At 42.3% G+C, this 18,125-nt stretch overlaps 1 protein-coding gene across 5 annotated transcripts in view; it reads left to right on the top strand.

Moving 5' to 3' along the window:
* furina (furin (paired basic amino acid cleaving enzyme) a) overlaps window positions 1–18,125 on the top strand; it is a 91,638-nt gene that overhangs the window by 51,111 nt on the left and 22,402 nt on the right. For 4 of the 5 annotated variants that reach the window (XM_061766116.1, XM_061766119.1, XM_061766118.1 and 1 more), the window contains exons 5-7: window positions 5,483–5,611; window positions 5,792–5,868; window positions 17,936–18,024. In XM_061766116.1, coding sequence (XP_061622100.1) covers window positions 5,483–5,611; window positions 5,792–5,868; window positions 17,936–18,024 — 295 coding nt within the window. Of the gene's footprint in view, window positions 1–5,482; window positions 5,612–5,791; window positions 5,869–15,778; window positions 16,582–17,935; window positions 18,025–18,125 lie in introns of those variants that run through there. The other variant, XM_061766121.1, reaches the window with a different exon arrangement.

The following is an 18,125-nucleotide window of genomic DNA, read 5'->3' as shown; positions in this document are numbered from 1 at the left end:
AACGTCTTCCATTTAAAGATTATGGAGGCAACTGTGCTCTTAGGAACCTTAAGTGCATCAGAAATTTGTTTTGTAAACTTGGCCAGATCTGTGCCTTGGCACAATTCTGTCTCTGAGCTCTTCAGGCAGTTCCTTTGACCTCATGATTGCATGATTTGCTCTGACATGCACTGTGAGCTGTAAGGTCTTATATAGACAGGTGTGTGGCTTTCCTAATCAAGTCCAATCAGTATAATCAAACACAGCTGGATGACAATGAAGGTGTAGAACCATCTCAAGGATGATCAGAAGAAATGGACAGCACCTGAGTTAAATATATGAGTGTCACAGCAAAGGGTCTGAATACTTATGGCTGTGTGATATTTCAGTTTTTCTTTCTTTCTCAGAAAAAAAAATTCAACAATTCAGTTTTTTTTCTGTCAATATGGGGTGCTGTGTTTACATTAATGAAGCACAAAAATGAACTTAAATAATTTTAGCAAATGGCTGCAATATAACAGAGGGAAAAATGTAAAGGGGTCTGAATACTTTCCGTACCCACTTTATGTTATTCTGCCCTCCCTGAGAATGCTTTGTTGTTTGACGAGCCACTGTAAAATTAAACACACAACAAAAAGAATTACACACATTGTATATATTAATACAAGACAGTTTGTTTAAGAAACATCACCAACCTAATGTTTTGTAGTGTGTTGAATTGAATATAGGTTGAAAAGTATTTGCATATCATTGTATTCTGGCTTTATTTACGTTTTACACAAATGTCTCAACTTCATTGGAATTGGGGTTTGTACAGTCTATTAGGATGCAGTTTTGCAGTGAACACAAAGCAGCTTCTGTGGTCTGTATTATGTGCTTTTAAAAATGTAGTCTTTAAATCCACAAATAGTATCACAAGGAAACAAGTGAGAGAACTACACAATCCTGAGGCTAACATGATTGATTTTTACTTTTCACTGAAATTCAGTGAAATGTCAGGCTGCTAAAAGCATCACTAACTTACCCCTGCGAGTCCCTGTTTAACAGCAGTCTGTGGGGCTGTATCAAATATATGAATATTCTTTGTGAAGCAACAAAATACACTTGATAGTTGTCAAAGGGCCTGTATTACAACAAAGTCAGCACATTGCTTAATATATAAATGGATAAAAAGATTTAGTTTTCTCAGTGCAACAAACAGCCATGTTCACTACAGTAAACTGCTGGTGTCCTTAAAATTTCAATAATGATGCAAAGAAGTGTGATAAATTATGACTTTTAATATGTGGATGCAGTTTGTGTGAGGGTAAAAACATTTTCCATTTTTAAATGGGACAGAGCACAAGGTTGAAAAGCTTAAATGGCAAGTGTCAATAGAAACTGGAGCAACACCTTCACTTTTATTTAAATCCTTTTCACTGCTGGGATCAGCTTTGCTTTGATCAAAAGGTAAACATGCACTTTTCAACATGGCTACAAAAGAGCTCTGTGCCTTCCACTGCTGTCTGTTACATTTGCTTTATTCATATGTGGGAAGGCAAGCTGTTTCTTTTTGTTTACTTAGCTGAAAAGAGAGAGAGAGAATAGGCAAAGCAGAACAATGACACAATAACTTCAGAATTTAACTGTAGCATTACCGTATTGCTTTTTAAGACTATGACCACTAGTAGGGCACAAGCCAGTGCAAACTGTAGGCTGGTCCCAAGCCTGGATAAATGCAGAGTGTTGCGTCAGAAAGGGCATCCAACTTAAAACTTTGCCAAACAAATATGAGCATTCATCCAAAGAATTCCATACCGGATCGGTCGTGGCCTGGGTTAACAACATCCGCCACCGGCGCCATTATCCTACCATTGGAAATTCAGCTTCTGTGGGTTGAATGAAGATGGAGAGGGGGAAAGCAGGTTCTTAGGCAGAAAGAAAAGAAGAAAGCACAGCCTAGAACAGAATGTGGGGACTAAATGTTGGGACTATGTTAGTTGACATGATATTTAGGAGAAAGGTAGCTATACTGTATTGTGTGTCCAGGAAAGCAGGTGGAAAGGCAGTAAGGTGAAGAGTGTCAGATCGAGGGATGAGGCTGAAAGTTGAAATTGAGGGTGTTATGTAATTTATGGTTATGCCCTACAGGTAGGATGTGAACTAGATGTGAAAGAGAAATTCTGGGAGGAGCTAGTGGGACAAGAATACACAGAGATGCGACGTAGGGCGAAGCTAGCGGTGGCTAAGGCCAAACGAGGGGTATGATGTCATGTATGCCAAGTTGGACAGTAAAGAAGGCCAGACAACGACATAGGGATGGGAAGGATGTGCATCAGGTTAGCGTGTTGACTGGTGCCAGCTGGATAGAGAAATGAGAAAGAATACTTTGAGGAGTAGATGAATGAGGGAAATGAATGGTAAATGGTAAATGGACTGCACTTATATCGCGCTTTATCACAGCACTATCACAGTGTCCAAAACGCTTTACAAAGCCTCATATTCACCCTTTCACACACACATTCATACATCAATGGGTGCTGCCAGGGCCACTGGGAGCAAATTAGGCTTCAGTGTCTTGGAGACTTCGACATGTGGACAGTCTGAGCCAGGGATTCGAACCAGCGACCCTTGGGTCATTGACAACCCGCTCTCCCAACTGATCTACAGCCGCCCCAAATGAAAGAGAAGGGAGAGTGCAAGTGTGGTGGACGAGGAATAGCAGTCATTAGTAAGGGGGAAGTTAGAAAGGCACTAAAGAGGACAAAAAATGGAAAGGCAGTTGGTACTGATGACACAGCTGTGGAGGTATGGAAGCATCTAGGAGAGGCGGCTGTGGAGTTTTTGACCTGTTTCTTCAACAGAATTCTAACGGGTGAGAAAATGCCTGAGGAATGAAGGAAAAGTATGCTGGTGCCCATTTTTAAGAACACTGGTGATGTGCAGAGTTGTGAGAACTAGAGAAAAATAAAGTTGATGAGTTCACAATTAAGTTATGGGAAAGAATAGTGGAGTCTAGACTCAGGTCAGAAGTGAGTATTTGTGAGCAACAGTATGGTTTCATGCTTGGGAAGAGTGTCACAGTTGCATTATTTGCCTTGAGGGTGTTAATGGAGAAGTACAGTGAAGGTCAGAAAGAGCTGCAATGTCTTTGTAGATCAACAGAAAGCCTATGACAGTGTACCCACAGAGGAACTGTGGTACTGCATGTGGAACTCTGGAGTGGCAGAAAAGTATGTTAGAATAGTACAGGGCAGCAGAACAGTGATGAGATGTGCCGTAGGTGTGACAAAGGAGTTTAAGGTGGAGGTGAGACTGCATCAGGGATCAACTCGGAGCCCCTTCCTGTTAGTAGTAGTGATGGATAGGTTGACAGATGAGGTTAGACTGGACCATGATGTTCACAGATGACATTGCAGTGAAAAGCAGGGAGTACGTGGAGGAACATTTAGAAAGGGAGAGGAATGAAGCTTAGCTGAAGTAAAACAGAATATACAGTCCCCTCCAAAAGTATTGGAATGGCAATTCCTCTGTTTTTTTTTGTATACTGAAGACATTTGGGTTTCAGATCAGAAGATGAATATGAGACCAAAGTTCAGAATTCCAGCTTTTATTTGTTGGAGTTTACATCTAGATGTGTTAAACAACTCAGGACAGAGCACCGTTTGTTTGGAGCCACCCACTTTTCAAGTTAGCAAAAGTATTGGAACAGATATTGTCAAATTAACTTAAAGTGAAGAAGATTTAATATTTGGTGGCATAACTCTTACTTGCAATAACTGCATCAAGCCTGCGACCCATTGACTTCACCAGACTGTTGCATTTTTTTTTCTTCTGCAGCCTCTTTCAGTTCTTTGTTTCTGAGAGTTTCTCCCTTCAATCTCCTCTTCAGGAGGTAAAATGTATGCTCTATTGGTTTAAGGTCCAGTGACGACATTCCACTGTCACAACCTTGTTTGACTGTTGGCATGTTCTTTTTCATCAAATGTGGCATACCTTTTACGCCTTCGTGTTCTTTTTTTTGTCAGTAGTGTTTTTTGTCTTGGAATTCTCGCATAAATATAATTTTTTCCAGTGTCTCTCTTTTGTTTGAGTCTTTAACACTGACCTTAATTGAGGTGAGTGAGGCATGCAGTTCCTGGATCAGATGTCATTATGGGTTCTGTTGTGACTCCTGGATGAGTCTTTGCACTCTTGGGAGTAATTTCTTCAGAGCGACCACTCCTGGGAAGGTTCACCAACGATCTTATTTTCTCCATTTGTGAATAATGGCTCTGACTGTGCTTCGCTGGAGCCCCATAGCCTTGGAACCAAAGCTTCACTAACTTTTCCAGACTGATAGATTTCACGTTGTTTCTTATTTATTCTTAAAGTTCTTTGGATTGTAGCACGATGCATTTCATATTGAACTCTTATAGCCTCCTTCACTTTGTCTGACAGGTACTATTTCAATTATTCGATTAGAAATTCTGGCAGTAAACAAGCCTGGATTGATAAGGGAGGCAATTAGCCTACTTTTTCCCATAGGTTGAGATGGGTTTGAATGTTAAGTCCCTAATAAACAAAATAATTTCAAAGCTGCATTTTGTATTTACGTGGATTGTTTGAGATTAAAATTGGCATGATGATCCGAAACATTTGTGATAAATATGCAAATGGAAATAAAAAAAGGGCGCTTAATTAATTTTTACAATCTCACAATGTACATTGCACATCATTTAACATTTACCATGAACAATACCGTTCCACCACACACAGTGGAGGATTGTCATGGCTTCCTAAAAATATAATTATTGATTACTGACACTCCCAACTTTGATAATTTTTTAAAAATTATTTATTTATTTTGTAACTGATAATTATTTGGTATGAGATCAGGCATCATTTAGTAGATCTATTCCATTTGACGTTTTTCTAAATTCTTTGTCTATTATGACGTTCATAATTCATCGTAAGACTTCGATTTACTAGTGTGAGCCTTTATCAGTCTCACTCAGCATTATCACAGCTTACCACTTAATACTCTTGATGGTTTTTGTGCCAATGGCATGACAAGATTGAGGAACAAATATCATCCTGTCTGTCTGCACTCACATGCCTGCCATCTGCAAGGAAGGCATTTGATGGTACATTAGACACTATATTTGTAACTATTGACTTAAAAGAAAGCTTTGAACCAGATGAAAGCCACGGTTTTGAAAATGTCAGATTGAATGTCAAACGCAATTCAAACGGCATACAAAATGATTTGTGAGCCGTCATCCAATTCTCCAGGGTTTGGTCGGCATAGATAAGTACATTTAAATGTTGCACTGATGCTTTTAACACTGATTAACTTTGTCCTTTGGAGCTTGCCTTATTGTCATTGTCATTTGTCATTTCCCTTCCACAAAAAGTCTGAAGAAATTTGTAAGAATATGTTTGTGTGAATGAACCTTGGAAAATTGCCAGTTTGCTGTCTCTTAATGAAATGAAATCAGTGCAAGGGTAACCCATCTTATGGATTTCATTGTTTCATCCTCAGTACAACACCAACCACCGTGACTTGAATGCCAAAACTGCTTGGCAGTTGGGCTACACAGGTAAAGGAGTGGTGGTGTCCATCTTGGATGATGGTATAGAGAAGAACCATCCTGACCTGAGTCAGAACTATGCAAGTATAAAAACTCATGCTTGAAGAAAGAATCCACTGCTGAATCAGCATGGAATATCACCAATACAGATTTTTTAAATTACCTCTTCTCTTTATAGAAACATTTTTAATCATTTTGGTATTTTACAATTTACATAAATACACTCACATAATTTGCACTATTGGCATGTTATGTCATAGGACCCAGATGCCAGCTATGATGTGAATGATGGAGACCCGGACCCTCAGCCAAGATATACACAGCTGAATGACAACAGGTATATACACAACTGTTTCGTTCATTTCTGATTGCAGGAAAATCCACTTTTTTGTGTTCTTCAGCCAAGCTAAGCAGGCCTGTCTCTCATGCGTTCCTATATAGCTAGTCATTTTTGAAAGTATATACAATTTAAGGTATTAAGATATTTAAACTTTTTAAACTTTATACAATCAAAAAACGCAGTTAATCTCTATAATGATCTCGGCCTCATTTCCATAACTGCCTTGATCTTTTATTTCTCTCTGTGCCACTTGGGCCTTAATATCGTATATAGTTTATATTAGAAAAGTAAATCTGCCCTCGGATAAAAGAAGTGTGTGAGGAAAACAAATTTATTGAAGTGGCCTCTGCAGGTGGCATTAAAGGTTGTTTACCAACACGGCAATGTCTTGCAGAGAATTGATTGAATTAAGTCATCAGAAATAATGAAAGCGAGTCAATCCCTTGGCTCAGAACGAACCTGCCTACTGTACATCATCCATACTTCTTCTGACTTGCCCTTCTTGCCTGAGGTTATTTTTTCTTTTATTGGAAACTCACCAGGATTATAGGCGATGGGCAAAAATAATGCTCAAACATGGATGGGCATCAAACATGGCAAATCTTTGCAAACACAAGACTGTAACTTGAAAAAAAACAGAACAATAATATCTTTGGGTGTATTTATTCCATGTTTCAAAGGTTGCAATTACATTCCGTTTGTAACTCATTTACAAACCATTGTTTCTAGCTTTTCCGATTAAGTAATCAGCAGTAAAACATGGATTGGTTTAATCAAAAACACTGGTTTCTGACCAAAAAGTAGAGAAAACAAGCATTTTGTGGAAAAAGAAAAATTTCAAGTAGAACTGTGACATTGAGGATATTTTTTTTTTGCATTTGTGACACCTCAAACTATAAACAATAAAAACAAGTGCTTTTGATTGCAAAATAATTTATTTACAGATGTGAAATGCACCGTAAGTGACGCAGACTCAGTGTGGCTCGAGGTGAACATCAGTGGTGTTTTTACATGGCGTTTTTTTCAGCGCTCTCCCACGGCTGCAGCAGTAGGCCATGAATATTAGCGTCTGTTGCGTCTCGCTGCTAATGTGCTGTGTGCATCAACCTAACTTGACATAGTTCTATTGATGCCACATGATTGGTTAAGGGCGGAGCAACTCACATTATTATTGTCAAAATATGGACAAATGTAAACCCTCAAAGTCTATTAACTGCTTCTCATGTTTATCAAGGAAAAATGTTTTTTCGATATGTATCGTTATAGTTTCATTGTCACCCAGCTCTAAGAGAGAGATGTTTTGACCGACTGTTGTAGCCGCTAAACAGAGAGACTGAGATGCGCACGGAGGATGCCACCTCACTCTTTCGGGCGAAAACCCAAAATGCACTTTTGGGCCATTTTCAGACGAAAATTTCAGTGGCCAAAGATTTGGTGTATCACTACTTTTCCCCATTCATACTGTGTTTATATCATACATATATCATACTATATATCATATCATATCATACTTAACCGGCTTCCAACGTGTTGGCATTTTTCTCCCTCATAATCGACATAACAAGCCAAGATTTACTGTCTATTTTTCTTCTACTCAAAGCCGTGCTGATCTTAAATCCAGAGCAATCCATTGCTGCCATCTACAAGGATTTGTTAGTCATTACAGTGGTTTATAAACCTGACTTTCACAGACAAGCTGGGTGAGACCCTCTTCCATGCTTAACCATTGAAAAACCCACTTTTCCACTTTGTTATTTAGGTGGCGGTAAATGGTCGGATGCCACTTTATAAATATGTCCATGGTGGTGAATGAGTTAAATACACATAAAAAGATAAAAATAATCTGGGACACCTTCAAAATGTGCCAGCTGATAATGTAATCACGCACAGCTAGCCAAACAGCACACCTGCAGTAAGTCATATCAGTGAAACCTCTGAGGTGCAAAGACCATTAAATTGGGCAAATGATCGCCGACAGAAGTCATTGGAATAATTTTAAAGTTGCCTGCCTTTTGAACCTTTGTGGTGGGGGTCAGAGGTAGGGGGTCAATCTGGGCTACACAAATTAGTATGTAATGTTTAGTATGTTTACTTCTCTCTAGCTTCCATCGCTTCTGTTTCTGAACTGGATTTTGGGCATGTATGTGTGCAGGTCGTTTCTGCTGTTCAGTAAATATCGCACAACTACAGTAATAAAGAGATATGTTTCTTAAAGCATTTATGCACTTCTTTTTTTAATTGATTTATTTATAAAAACATTTTTAGGGGGGTTAGTTAATTGTTTATGGGTGCTGGAATTAATTACACACCCATCACTGAGAAAATCCTAAATATTGGAACTTGGAAAAATGTGGATACGTATCGCTCTGGAAGAGCTGCATACTTTTGACAGTCCTGCCAAGGCCGACTTAAGCACCTCTTGTGTCTCATAGTGGCCCAGAGCCTTACTATTGATGTTTCTCACTAGCTGCACCTCTCCCTAACCCTGGCTCATCTCAGCCCTTATCTCTTGCCACCCAGCTCCCTATGCCTTGCCCGTGGCGAGACCGAATGAGAGGCATTCATGTCTCTGGCCTTACAGTGAATCTGTGCAGATTCATGTGTAAACAACCAGTAGGCAGGAAAACTGTGAGGTTGTGTTAGTAAGACTGGAAGTTTCTGTTCCCCTGCAGAAAGCCCAACTCTGTTCACTTCCATAAAGCTGTCTTTCTTTCCCAACATATGTGCTGCAGTGAGGGTGGCTCGGGAGCAATGTGACTATTCACCCTCTTGTTTATCCAAGACAGCATGCTGTCGAGATGTTTCTTTTTCCAGTTTCCTTCGAGTCCCATCAGGATGGTTTACTAATGTGAATTTTCTGAATGTATTTATTCCTGAAATGCTTGGCTCATACCTTCGGTTCGACGGTAGAGGATGCCAACATGATTTAAAAGAACTTTATTCATTATTCATGTTTTATTACCATGCAATTTTTCTTGATGAATCTCAGCAAAAAATATTGTGATTTTTATTTGTATTTTTTTCAAATTCAGGAGTGCAGTGCATGTCATATTTTTAGTTGACCATAAACTGAGTATATACTTTATTCATGTTCTCACAGCTCTATAAACATGAAGACCCATTGGTAAACAAGTTTATTTTCACATTGGTAATACTGTTGGATTAATGGATGGCAACCACCATAAACCATAGCCTAAATAGCCTCCAGAATTTTTATAAACAAGATTTGGATTTAGAATGTCTATGATGAGCTCTGAGAAAAATAGAGACAAGACATGACTCGTTTAAGTGCAAAAGCCAACAAGCTCCATTTTGACAAAAACAGATGACTGGGTTTTTTTCTAATTTTTTTTTTTTTGTCATTTCCTAGCCCTGAAAAACCAAACAACCCGTATGTAAAACTTGTTTTAAAAATAATTTTAAATATATAAATTTTCTTGGAGTTGACTGGTTTTGTGATGAAATGACATCAAAGACCTCTTTAATTAAAGTTGGATTATTATTATTATTTATTTTTCAAATTAGCCACTTAATTGCTTCACTTATATTACCGGTAACTTAGAATACCCCAAATAAAAATTATTAACGTTATCCTGGAAACCAGAAATAGGAAAACACATTTTTACTAAATTTACAAAAAATGGAGCTGTCTGCTTTTGCGTTTGAACTCTTAACATCTTGTTGTGGCAAAGAACATCCATCAACACTTTTATAAATGCTTCAATTTGTTTTTTTATTTTGTTTCCCTCTGTAAAACAAAGTATATGCCTTTTATTAAGTTTCACAATCCAACTTTGTATCGGCCATTATTATGTTTACCGTTCCATATGACTAATCACATGCAGCTCGTTGGAGTGTTGCTGAGTTGTGAAGCCCAAAGAATGACCAAAGTATCCAACTTTTCTGACATGTTCTCTTTCTAACTACATTTGACTGTTGCAAATGTCCTCTGTAATGTTTTGTGTAGTTTATCTGCACACAAGATTTAGAATACATTTGAATGACAGTGGCTGACATAGATGACATGACATAGCAATTCTGTGGAGCTGAATCTCAGTGATGGTTTTGCGCAGTGATAATGGTTTTGCCAGTTGCGTATATGAAAAACTGATCTTGTTAGCCTTGGGCCTACATATAACTTTAATATGACGCAAGTTTGTCTCACTATTTAGACGTTGCTGTGGGGTTTTTGCTATCCAAAACATGACTTTAGTGAAAAAGGTCTTTGTTAATCACAATCTCTTTATTAATGCCACTTTGCCAGGTTCATCCTGGTTTATTGCACACTATAAAATAAATGAAGAAGGAATGCTTAATTTCCTAGAAGTACACGACTTGTGACTCCTGTTCAGATTCGACAGATTGTAGATTGCTGTATTCCGCACCTGTATTTGTGGTACATAGACACATCGGATATTAATGCAGCCCTATGGGGGGCACAAGCCAGTGCAAACTGTAGGCCGGTCCCAAGCCCGGATAAATGCAGAGGGTTGCGTCAGGAAGGGCATCCGTCTTAAAACTTTGCCAAACAAATATGACCGTTCATCCAAAGAATTCCATACCGGATCGGTCGTGGCCTGGATTAACAATGTCCACCACCGGCGGCGTCAGCCTGCAGGGCGCCGGTGGAAATTCAGCTACTCTGGCTCGAAGTCAAAGAAGAAGAAGAGGTGGAAAGCGGGTTCTTCGGCAGAAAGAGTAGAGGGAAGCACAGAGCCTAGAACTGAATGTGGGGACTTTGAATGTTGGGACTATGACAGAAACATTTCTGGAGTTGGTTGACATGATGATTAGGTGAATGGTTGATATATTGTGTGTCCAGGAGACCAGGTGGAAAGGCAGTAAGGCTAGAAAGTTAGGGACAGGGTTTAAATTATTTTACTATGGTGTAGATTTTAAAGGAAGAGTTGGCTAAGAATGTCTTGGAGGTGAAAAGAGTATCAGATCGAGTGATGATGCTGAAACTTATGGCTTTCTAATTAGTGGCTATGCCCCACAGGTAGGATGTGACCTAGAGTTGAAAGAGAAATTCTGGAAGGAGCTAGACGAAGTAGTTATGAGCATCCCAGACAGAGAGAGAGTCGTGATTGGTGCAGATTGTAATGGACATGTTGGTGAAGGAAATAGGGGTGATGAAGAAGTGATGGGTAAGTACGGCATCCAGGAAAGGAACTTAGAGGGACAGATGGTGGTAGACTTTGCAAAAAGGATGCAAATGGCTTGAGTGAACACATTTTTCCAGAAGAGGCAGGAACATAGGGTGACCTAAAAGACCTTCCCTCTTGCAATCAACTTCTTAAACACCTAAACTACAATTCCATTACAACATGCTGCCAATTTTTCGACGTGAGTTTGTTGTCACATTTCTGTGGGGCCAATTATACATTACTTGTGCATTCACTGTAGTAGTCTCGCCATGCTGCACTATTTGCATATCTGTTGTTGAACAATACTGGCCACTCATGCCAGAGTAGCATCTGCTCCATTTGCACACTGATTGAGGAGTATCTGCAACATTTGCACAATCAACATTGTCCCAGATTATCGCACTACTTGCTTGAAGTCTCGACGCGCTTTGCACAATGGTCATTGCACCGGACTATTGCAATATTAGTCTTTCGAACTGCTCTAAGTGCTAGAGGACTGCATCTTTTTGCACAATTGTAAAAAAAAAAAAAAAAAAAAAAAAAGTACCAGCATTACCAGATAACTAGCAACCCTTTATTGCTCAGTGACTGTTTTTTGTCAATGTCTTTATGTCTCAAAAGTGTTCTGTCAATTGACTGTCTGTTGTCGTACTAGAGCGGCTCCAACTACCGGAGACAAATTCCTTGTGTGTTTTTTGGACATACTTGGCAAATAAAGATGATTCTGATTCTGAAGAGCGGAGGTAGAAGCACGCAGGTGGATTACATCTTGTGCAGATGATGTAATCTGAAGGAGGTTACCGACTGTAGGTATGGAAGCATCTAGGAGAGGTGGCTGTGGAGCTTGTTCAATAGAATTCTAGCGCGTGAGAAGATGCCTGAGGAATGGAGAAAAAGTGTACTGGTGCCCATTTTTAAGAACAAGGGTGATGTCCAGAGCTGTGGGAACTATAGAGGAATAAAATTGATGAGCCACACAATGAAGTTATAGGAAAGAGTAGTGGAGGGTAGACTCAGGACAGAAGTGAGTATTTGCGAGCAACAGTATGGTTTCATGCCTAGAAAGAGTACCACAAATGAATTATATGCCTTGAGGATTTTGATGGAAAAGTACAGAGAAGGACAGAAGGCACTACATTGTGTCTTTGTAGATCTAGAGAAAGCCTATGACATTGTACCCAGAGAGGAACTGTGGTACTGCATGCGGACGTCTGGAGTGGCAGAGAAGTACGTTAGAATAATACAGGACATGTACAAGGGCAACAGAACAGCGGTGAGGTGTGCTGTAGGTGTGACAGACGAATTTAAGGTGGGGGTGGGACTGCATCAGGGATCGACCCTGAGCCTCTTCCTGTTTGCAGTGGTGATGGACAGGCTGACAGATGAGGTTAGACTGGAATCCCCGTGGACCATGATGTTTGCAGATGACATTGTGATCTGCAGTGAAAGCAGGGAGCAGGTGGAGGAACAGTGAGAAAGATGAAGGTATGCACTGGAAAGCAGAGGAATGAAGATTAGCCGAAGTAAAACAGAATATATGTGCATGAATGAGAGGGGTGGTGGGGGAAGAGTGAGGCTACAGGGAAAAGAGATGGAGGACTTTAGATACTTGGGGTCAACCGTCCAGAGCCATGGTGAGTGTGGTCAGGAAGTGAAGAAACCAAGCAGGTTGGAACGGGTAGAGGAAGGTGTCAGGTGTGTTATGTGACAGAAGAGTCTCTGCTAGGGTCAAGGGCAAAGTTTATAAAACAGTGGTGAGGCCAGCCATGATGTACGGATTAGAGACAGTGGCACTGGAGAGACAACAGGAAGCAGAGCTGGAGGTGGCGGAAACGAAGATATTAAGGTTCGCTCACGGAGTGACCAGGTTGGCTAAAATTAGAAATGAGCTCATAAGAGAGACAGCCAAGGTTCGATGTTTTGGAGACAAAGTTAGAGAGAGCATACTTCGATGATTTGGACACGTCCAGAGGAGAAATAGTGAGTATATTGGTAGAAGGATGATGGGGATGGAGCTTCCAGGCAAGAGAGCTCGAGGAAGACCAAAGATAAGGTTGATGGATGTCGTGAGGGAAGACATGAGGTCAGTTGGTGTTCGAGAGGAGGCTGCACGAGATAGGCTTACATGGAAAAGGATGACGCGCTGTGGCGACCCCTAAAGGGACAAGCCGAAAGGAAAAGAAGACACATCGGATATTGGTTTCTTAAGATTTGTTTGTTTTGTTTTAATATCATTAGCTGATCCAGTTATGGGATCTAATACATCCTGTTACAGACATCACTAGCTATGCTACAGACATCACTAGCATAAAATATTTTATGATCAGAAACGTGTTGTGTTGCAATACTGGCGTCATAAAGATAACAATTTGAGTCAGTGTATGCATGCACAAATGCAAACAATGCATTAGTGACCCAGTTGGTACTTCTGTTATTGACTTCACTGCTGAACAATAATGCCCCCACTCCATCTTTGCCTATTTTATAAATTCTGATGGGGTGTAGTATGGACAAAATAATACCTCCTTGAATAGTTGACTATAAAGAATATTCTGTCAGCGTTCCAGCACTGATAATGTTTGTGCTTGTTAGGGAGCCAGTATAGACAAAAATCATAGATAGAGGGACTTTTTTATTTTTTAATGAAAGTAAACGTGCGGCACGTTGGACGACTGGTTAGCACATCTGCCTCACAGTTCTGAGGACCGGGGTTCAAATCCCGGCCCCGCCTGTGTGGAGTTTGCATGTTCTCCCCGTGCCTGCGTGGGTTTTCTCCGGGCACTCCGGTTTCCTACCACATCCCAAAAACATGCATGGTAGGTTGATTGAGGACTCTAAAATGCCCCTCGGTGTGAATGTGTGCGTGAATGGTTGTCTGTTTATATGTGCCCTGTGATTGGCTGGCGATCAGTTCAGGGTGTACCCCGCCTCTCGCCAGAAGATTGCTGGGATAGGCTCCAACATGCCCGCGACCCGAGTGAGGATAAGCGTAACGGAAGATGAATGAATGAATAAAGTAAATGTTGGAAATGTCTGGTTACCAAACGTTTTATGTTAAATGTGCCTTAATGGCACTTTGTTACTAACCAAGTAGCCTTGTGGTTATTTTGAAATTTTAAAAAAATTATTGTGTTCTTGGTTCTGTCGCAGGTGGGAGTTGAAACTCCTTCTGACAGGGGATTCTGCCAGACGTTCCCAGCAGACCCTCACAATACGTTTAGGCCTGCCACGTCGGACCGATCAGTTGCCAGCTCCGCCCCTCTCTTCACCCGAGTGTCCAAGACATGCGGCCGCAAGTCCGATGACACGACCACAAAGTCGATCATCGAACTGCGACCTAGGGTGTCCTGTTGCCAAGTGCACGTGTGGACACCCTTATGCTTGAACATGGTGTTCATTATGGACAATCCGTGACGAGCACAGAAGTCCAATAACAGAACACCGCTCGGGTTCTGATCGGTGGGGCTGTTCCTCCCAATCACGCCCTTCCAGGTCTCACTGTCATTGCCCACGTGAGCATTGAAGTCCCCCAGCAGGACGATGGAGTCCCCAGCGGGAGCGCTCTCCAGCACCCCCTCAAAGGACTCCAAAAAGGGTGGGTACTCTGAACTGCTGTTTGGTCCATAGGCACAAACAACCGAAGGCGGAGGGAGCCTACCCTCTCGTCCACCGGGGTGAACCTCAACGTACAGGTGCCGAGCCGGGGAGCAATAAGTATACCCACACCTGCTCAACGCCTCTCACCGTGGGCAACTCCAGAGTGGAAGAGAGTCCAAACCCTCTTGAGAGAACTGGTACCAGAGCCAACTCTGGTACATAGAGTCCGAGTGGACCATGTTCCGCGCCTCCATTGCTGAGGCGGCCGACCGGAGCTGTGGCCGTAAGGTGGTCGATGCCTGTCGTGGCGGCAATCCCCGAACCCGTTGGTGGACACCAACGGTGAGGGATGCCGTCAAGCTGAAGAAGGAGTCCTATCGGGCCTTTTTGGCCTGTGGGACTCCAGAGGCAGCTGATGGGTACCGGCTGGCCAAGCGTAATGCAGCTCTGGTGGTCGCTGAAGCAAAAACTCGGGTATGGGAGGAGTTCGGTGAGGCCATGGAGAAAGACTTCCGGACGGCTTCGAGGAAATTCTGGTCCACCATCCGGCGTCTCAGGAGAGGAAAGCAGTGCACCACCAACACTGTGTATAGTGGGGATAGGGCGCTGCTGACCTCAACTCGGGACCTTGTGAGTCGGTGGGGAGAATACTTCGAAGACCTCCTCAATTCCACCGACACGCCTTCTCATGAGAAAGCAGAGTGTGGGTTCTCTGAGCCGGGCTCTCCCATCTCTGGGTTTGAGGTCACCGAGGTATAAAAAGCTCCTCGGTGGCAGGGGTGCTGGAGAGGAGGGTCCGTCGGGAAGTCGAATCTCAGATTCAGGAGGAGCAGTGTGGTTTTCGTCCTGGCCGTGGAACAGTGGACCAGCACTACACCCACGGCAGGGTCCTCGAGGGTGCATGGGAGTTTGCCCAACTAGTCTATATGTGTTTTGTGGTCTTGGAGAAGGCGTTCGACCGTGTCCCTCGGGGAGTCCTGTGGAGGGTGCTTTGGGAGTATGGGGTATCGATCCCCTGATACGGGCTGTTCGGTCCCTGTACGACCGGAGTCAGAGTTTGGTCCACATATCCGGCAGTAAGTCGGACTCGTTTCCGGTAAGGGTTGGACTCCGCCAAGGCTGCCCTTTGTCACCGATTCTGTTCATAACTTTTATGGACAGAATTTATAGGCGCAGCCGAGATGTAGATCCGGTTTGGTGGCCTCAGTATTGCATCTCTGCTTTTTGCAGATGATGTGGTTCTGTTGGCTTCATCAAGCCGTGACCTCCAACTCTCACTGGAGCAGTTCCCAGCCAAGTGTGAAGCGGCTGGGATGAGAATCAGCACCTCCAAATCTGAGACCATGGTCCTCAGTCGGAAAAGGGTGGCATGCCCTCTCCAGGTCGGGGATGAGATCCTGCCCCAAGTGGAGGAGTTCAAGTATCTTGCGGTCTTATTCACGAGTGAGGGAAGAATGGAACGGGAGATGGACAGGCGGATCGGTGCAGCGTCTGCAGTGATGCAGACTTTGTATCGGTCCGATATATTGAAGCTCTCAATTTACCGGTCGATCTACGTTCCTACCCTCACCTATGGTCACGAGCTGTGGGTCGTGACCGAAAAAACAAGATCCCGGATACAAGGGGCCGAAATGAGTTTCTTCCGCAGGGTGTCCGGGCTCTCCCTTAGAGATAGGGTGAGAAGCTCGGTCATCCGGGAGGATATCAGAGTAGAGTCGCTGCTCCTCCACATCGAGAGGAGCCAGATGAGGTGGCTGGGGCATCTGATTCGGATGCCTCCCGGGCACGTCCCACCGGGAGGAGACCCCGGGGACGACCCAGGACACGCTGGAGAGACTACATCCTTCGGCTGGCCTGGGAACGCCTTGGGATCCCCCCCGGAAGAGCTGGATGAAGTGGCTGGGGAGAGGGAAGTCTGGACGTCCCTGCTAAAGCTACTGCCCCCGCGACCCTACCCGGATAAGCGGTAGAAATTGAATGGATGGATGGATGGATGGATGGATGTTATTGGTTCCTCTGATAGATCAGTGGTCTAATAATGTAGAATTTAGGGTACTAGCATTGTATGCATGGTATTCTTATCTGGATAAAATAGGTCTCTTTTCTCAATCAGATTCAGAAACCAATAACTTTCTCTTTCTCTTTCTTGCAGCATTTGTATTCCATAAAACCATCCAACACACTCATGTCTAATGAATGTGTCAAAGGCAGAGTTTGAATGGTTCGCTTGAATGCTTATCATTTATCTCCTTCTCTTCAGCTACATCCCAAGCATGTATGCTGCATGACTGCAGTAGTACTCTGGCAGAATAGATTTCTGGAAGTGCTAAGATAAAATGTTCTGGAAAATTGCCAAGATGATGTGTGTGGGGTTTACTTTGCTTTCATTTTTTGGTACTGTGTGTGTTTTCCAATCCTGCCTTCCTCGCTCCCAGTAGCTCATACAAAAGTAATCGTTGGCTGTGTTAAATGACATACACATCCACTCCCTTAGCTCACATAATGCAAATAAATATATTTAATCAGTCTGAAAAATGTTATGGCTCTTCTGAGTTGTGATCATTTTACCCTGAAGGCTGCACTTCTTTTTATGATTTGCGTCTCAGGTCGTCAAGTATGCCTAATTTTGCTGGATGAAATTTTGCTTATTAAGTAGTTTCTCTGTCCTTTGTCCTGAGTTGGCACACAGACTTTGGCTCCCTTTTGGGGACTGGTTTAACCGCTACAGGGGTCTGCAATATGTTGAAGGGCATTAGGAGTGTGTATCCATCTGCCCGACAAGGGAAATGCACCTGACTGGAATGTGCTGATCAGCCACTCTGTTTTGGACCTTGGAACATTGCAGGGCCTGGAGCTATATACATTACAGCAGAGACTTGGGAATAATGAAAGACACTGTTAAGATGGAAAATGGTATTCACAAAAATCCATCCTACATGCAGAGGATATGCTTTTATTCTGCATTTGACTGATTCTGTGCTCTCACCCCTTCAAGGTTAACAATTGTTGTGGGTTGTAAGTTTATGATTCATTCACTCAGTGGCTTAATGTTGTTTTTTTTTGACCAATAGGATTTTAGGGTTTTTTTTAAGACGATGACGAAATCAAAGGCAGGCAGTAACTTCTCTTTGTGCATTTTTGTCTCAGTGTGCAGCAGTAACCACATTTCTTGAACATTTCTTGAGCATTCTGTCATAACAATATTACGTGAGTCCATTACATGTTCCTATAAATGTACAATAAAAGGGTATCTAATTTTAGGTGAATGATATGTGATAGTCTTTTTTAAAAACCTTCTTCTCAATGCCCCATTTTTGTAGACATGGAACACGCTGTGCAGGAGAAGTGGCAGCAGTAGCCAATAATGGCATCTGTGGGGTCGGTGTGGCTTACAATGCCAAGATTGGAGGTACGTACTAATTTAATAAAAGATTAATTGTGATCTTTGTTCTTTCGACTAATAACAAAGAGTCCTAACGCTGTCATGAATGGAACCAATTGTCTTTACTT

The sequence above is a fragment of the Phyllopteryx taeniolatus genome, chromosome 2 (assembly GCF_024500385.1).
Source record: "Phyllopteryx taeniolatus isolate TA_2022b chromosome 2, UOR_Ptae_1.2, whole genome shotgun sequence".
Taxonomy (NCBI): domain Eukaryota; kingdom Metazoa; phylum Chordata; class Actinopteri; order Syngnathiformes; family Syngnathidae; genus Phyllopteryx; species Phyllopteryx taeniolatus.
The sequence above is the reverse complement of the archived record's forward strand: the minus strand, read 5'-3'. Positions and strand labels throughout refer to the sequence as shown.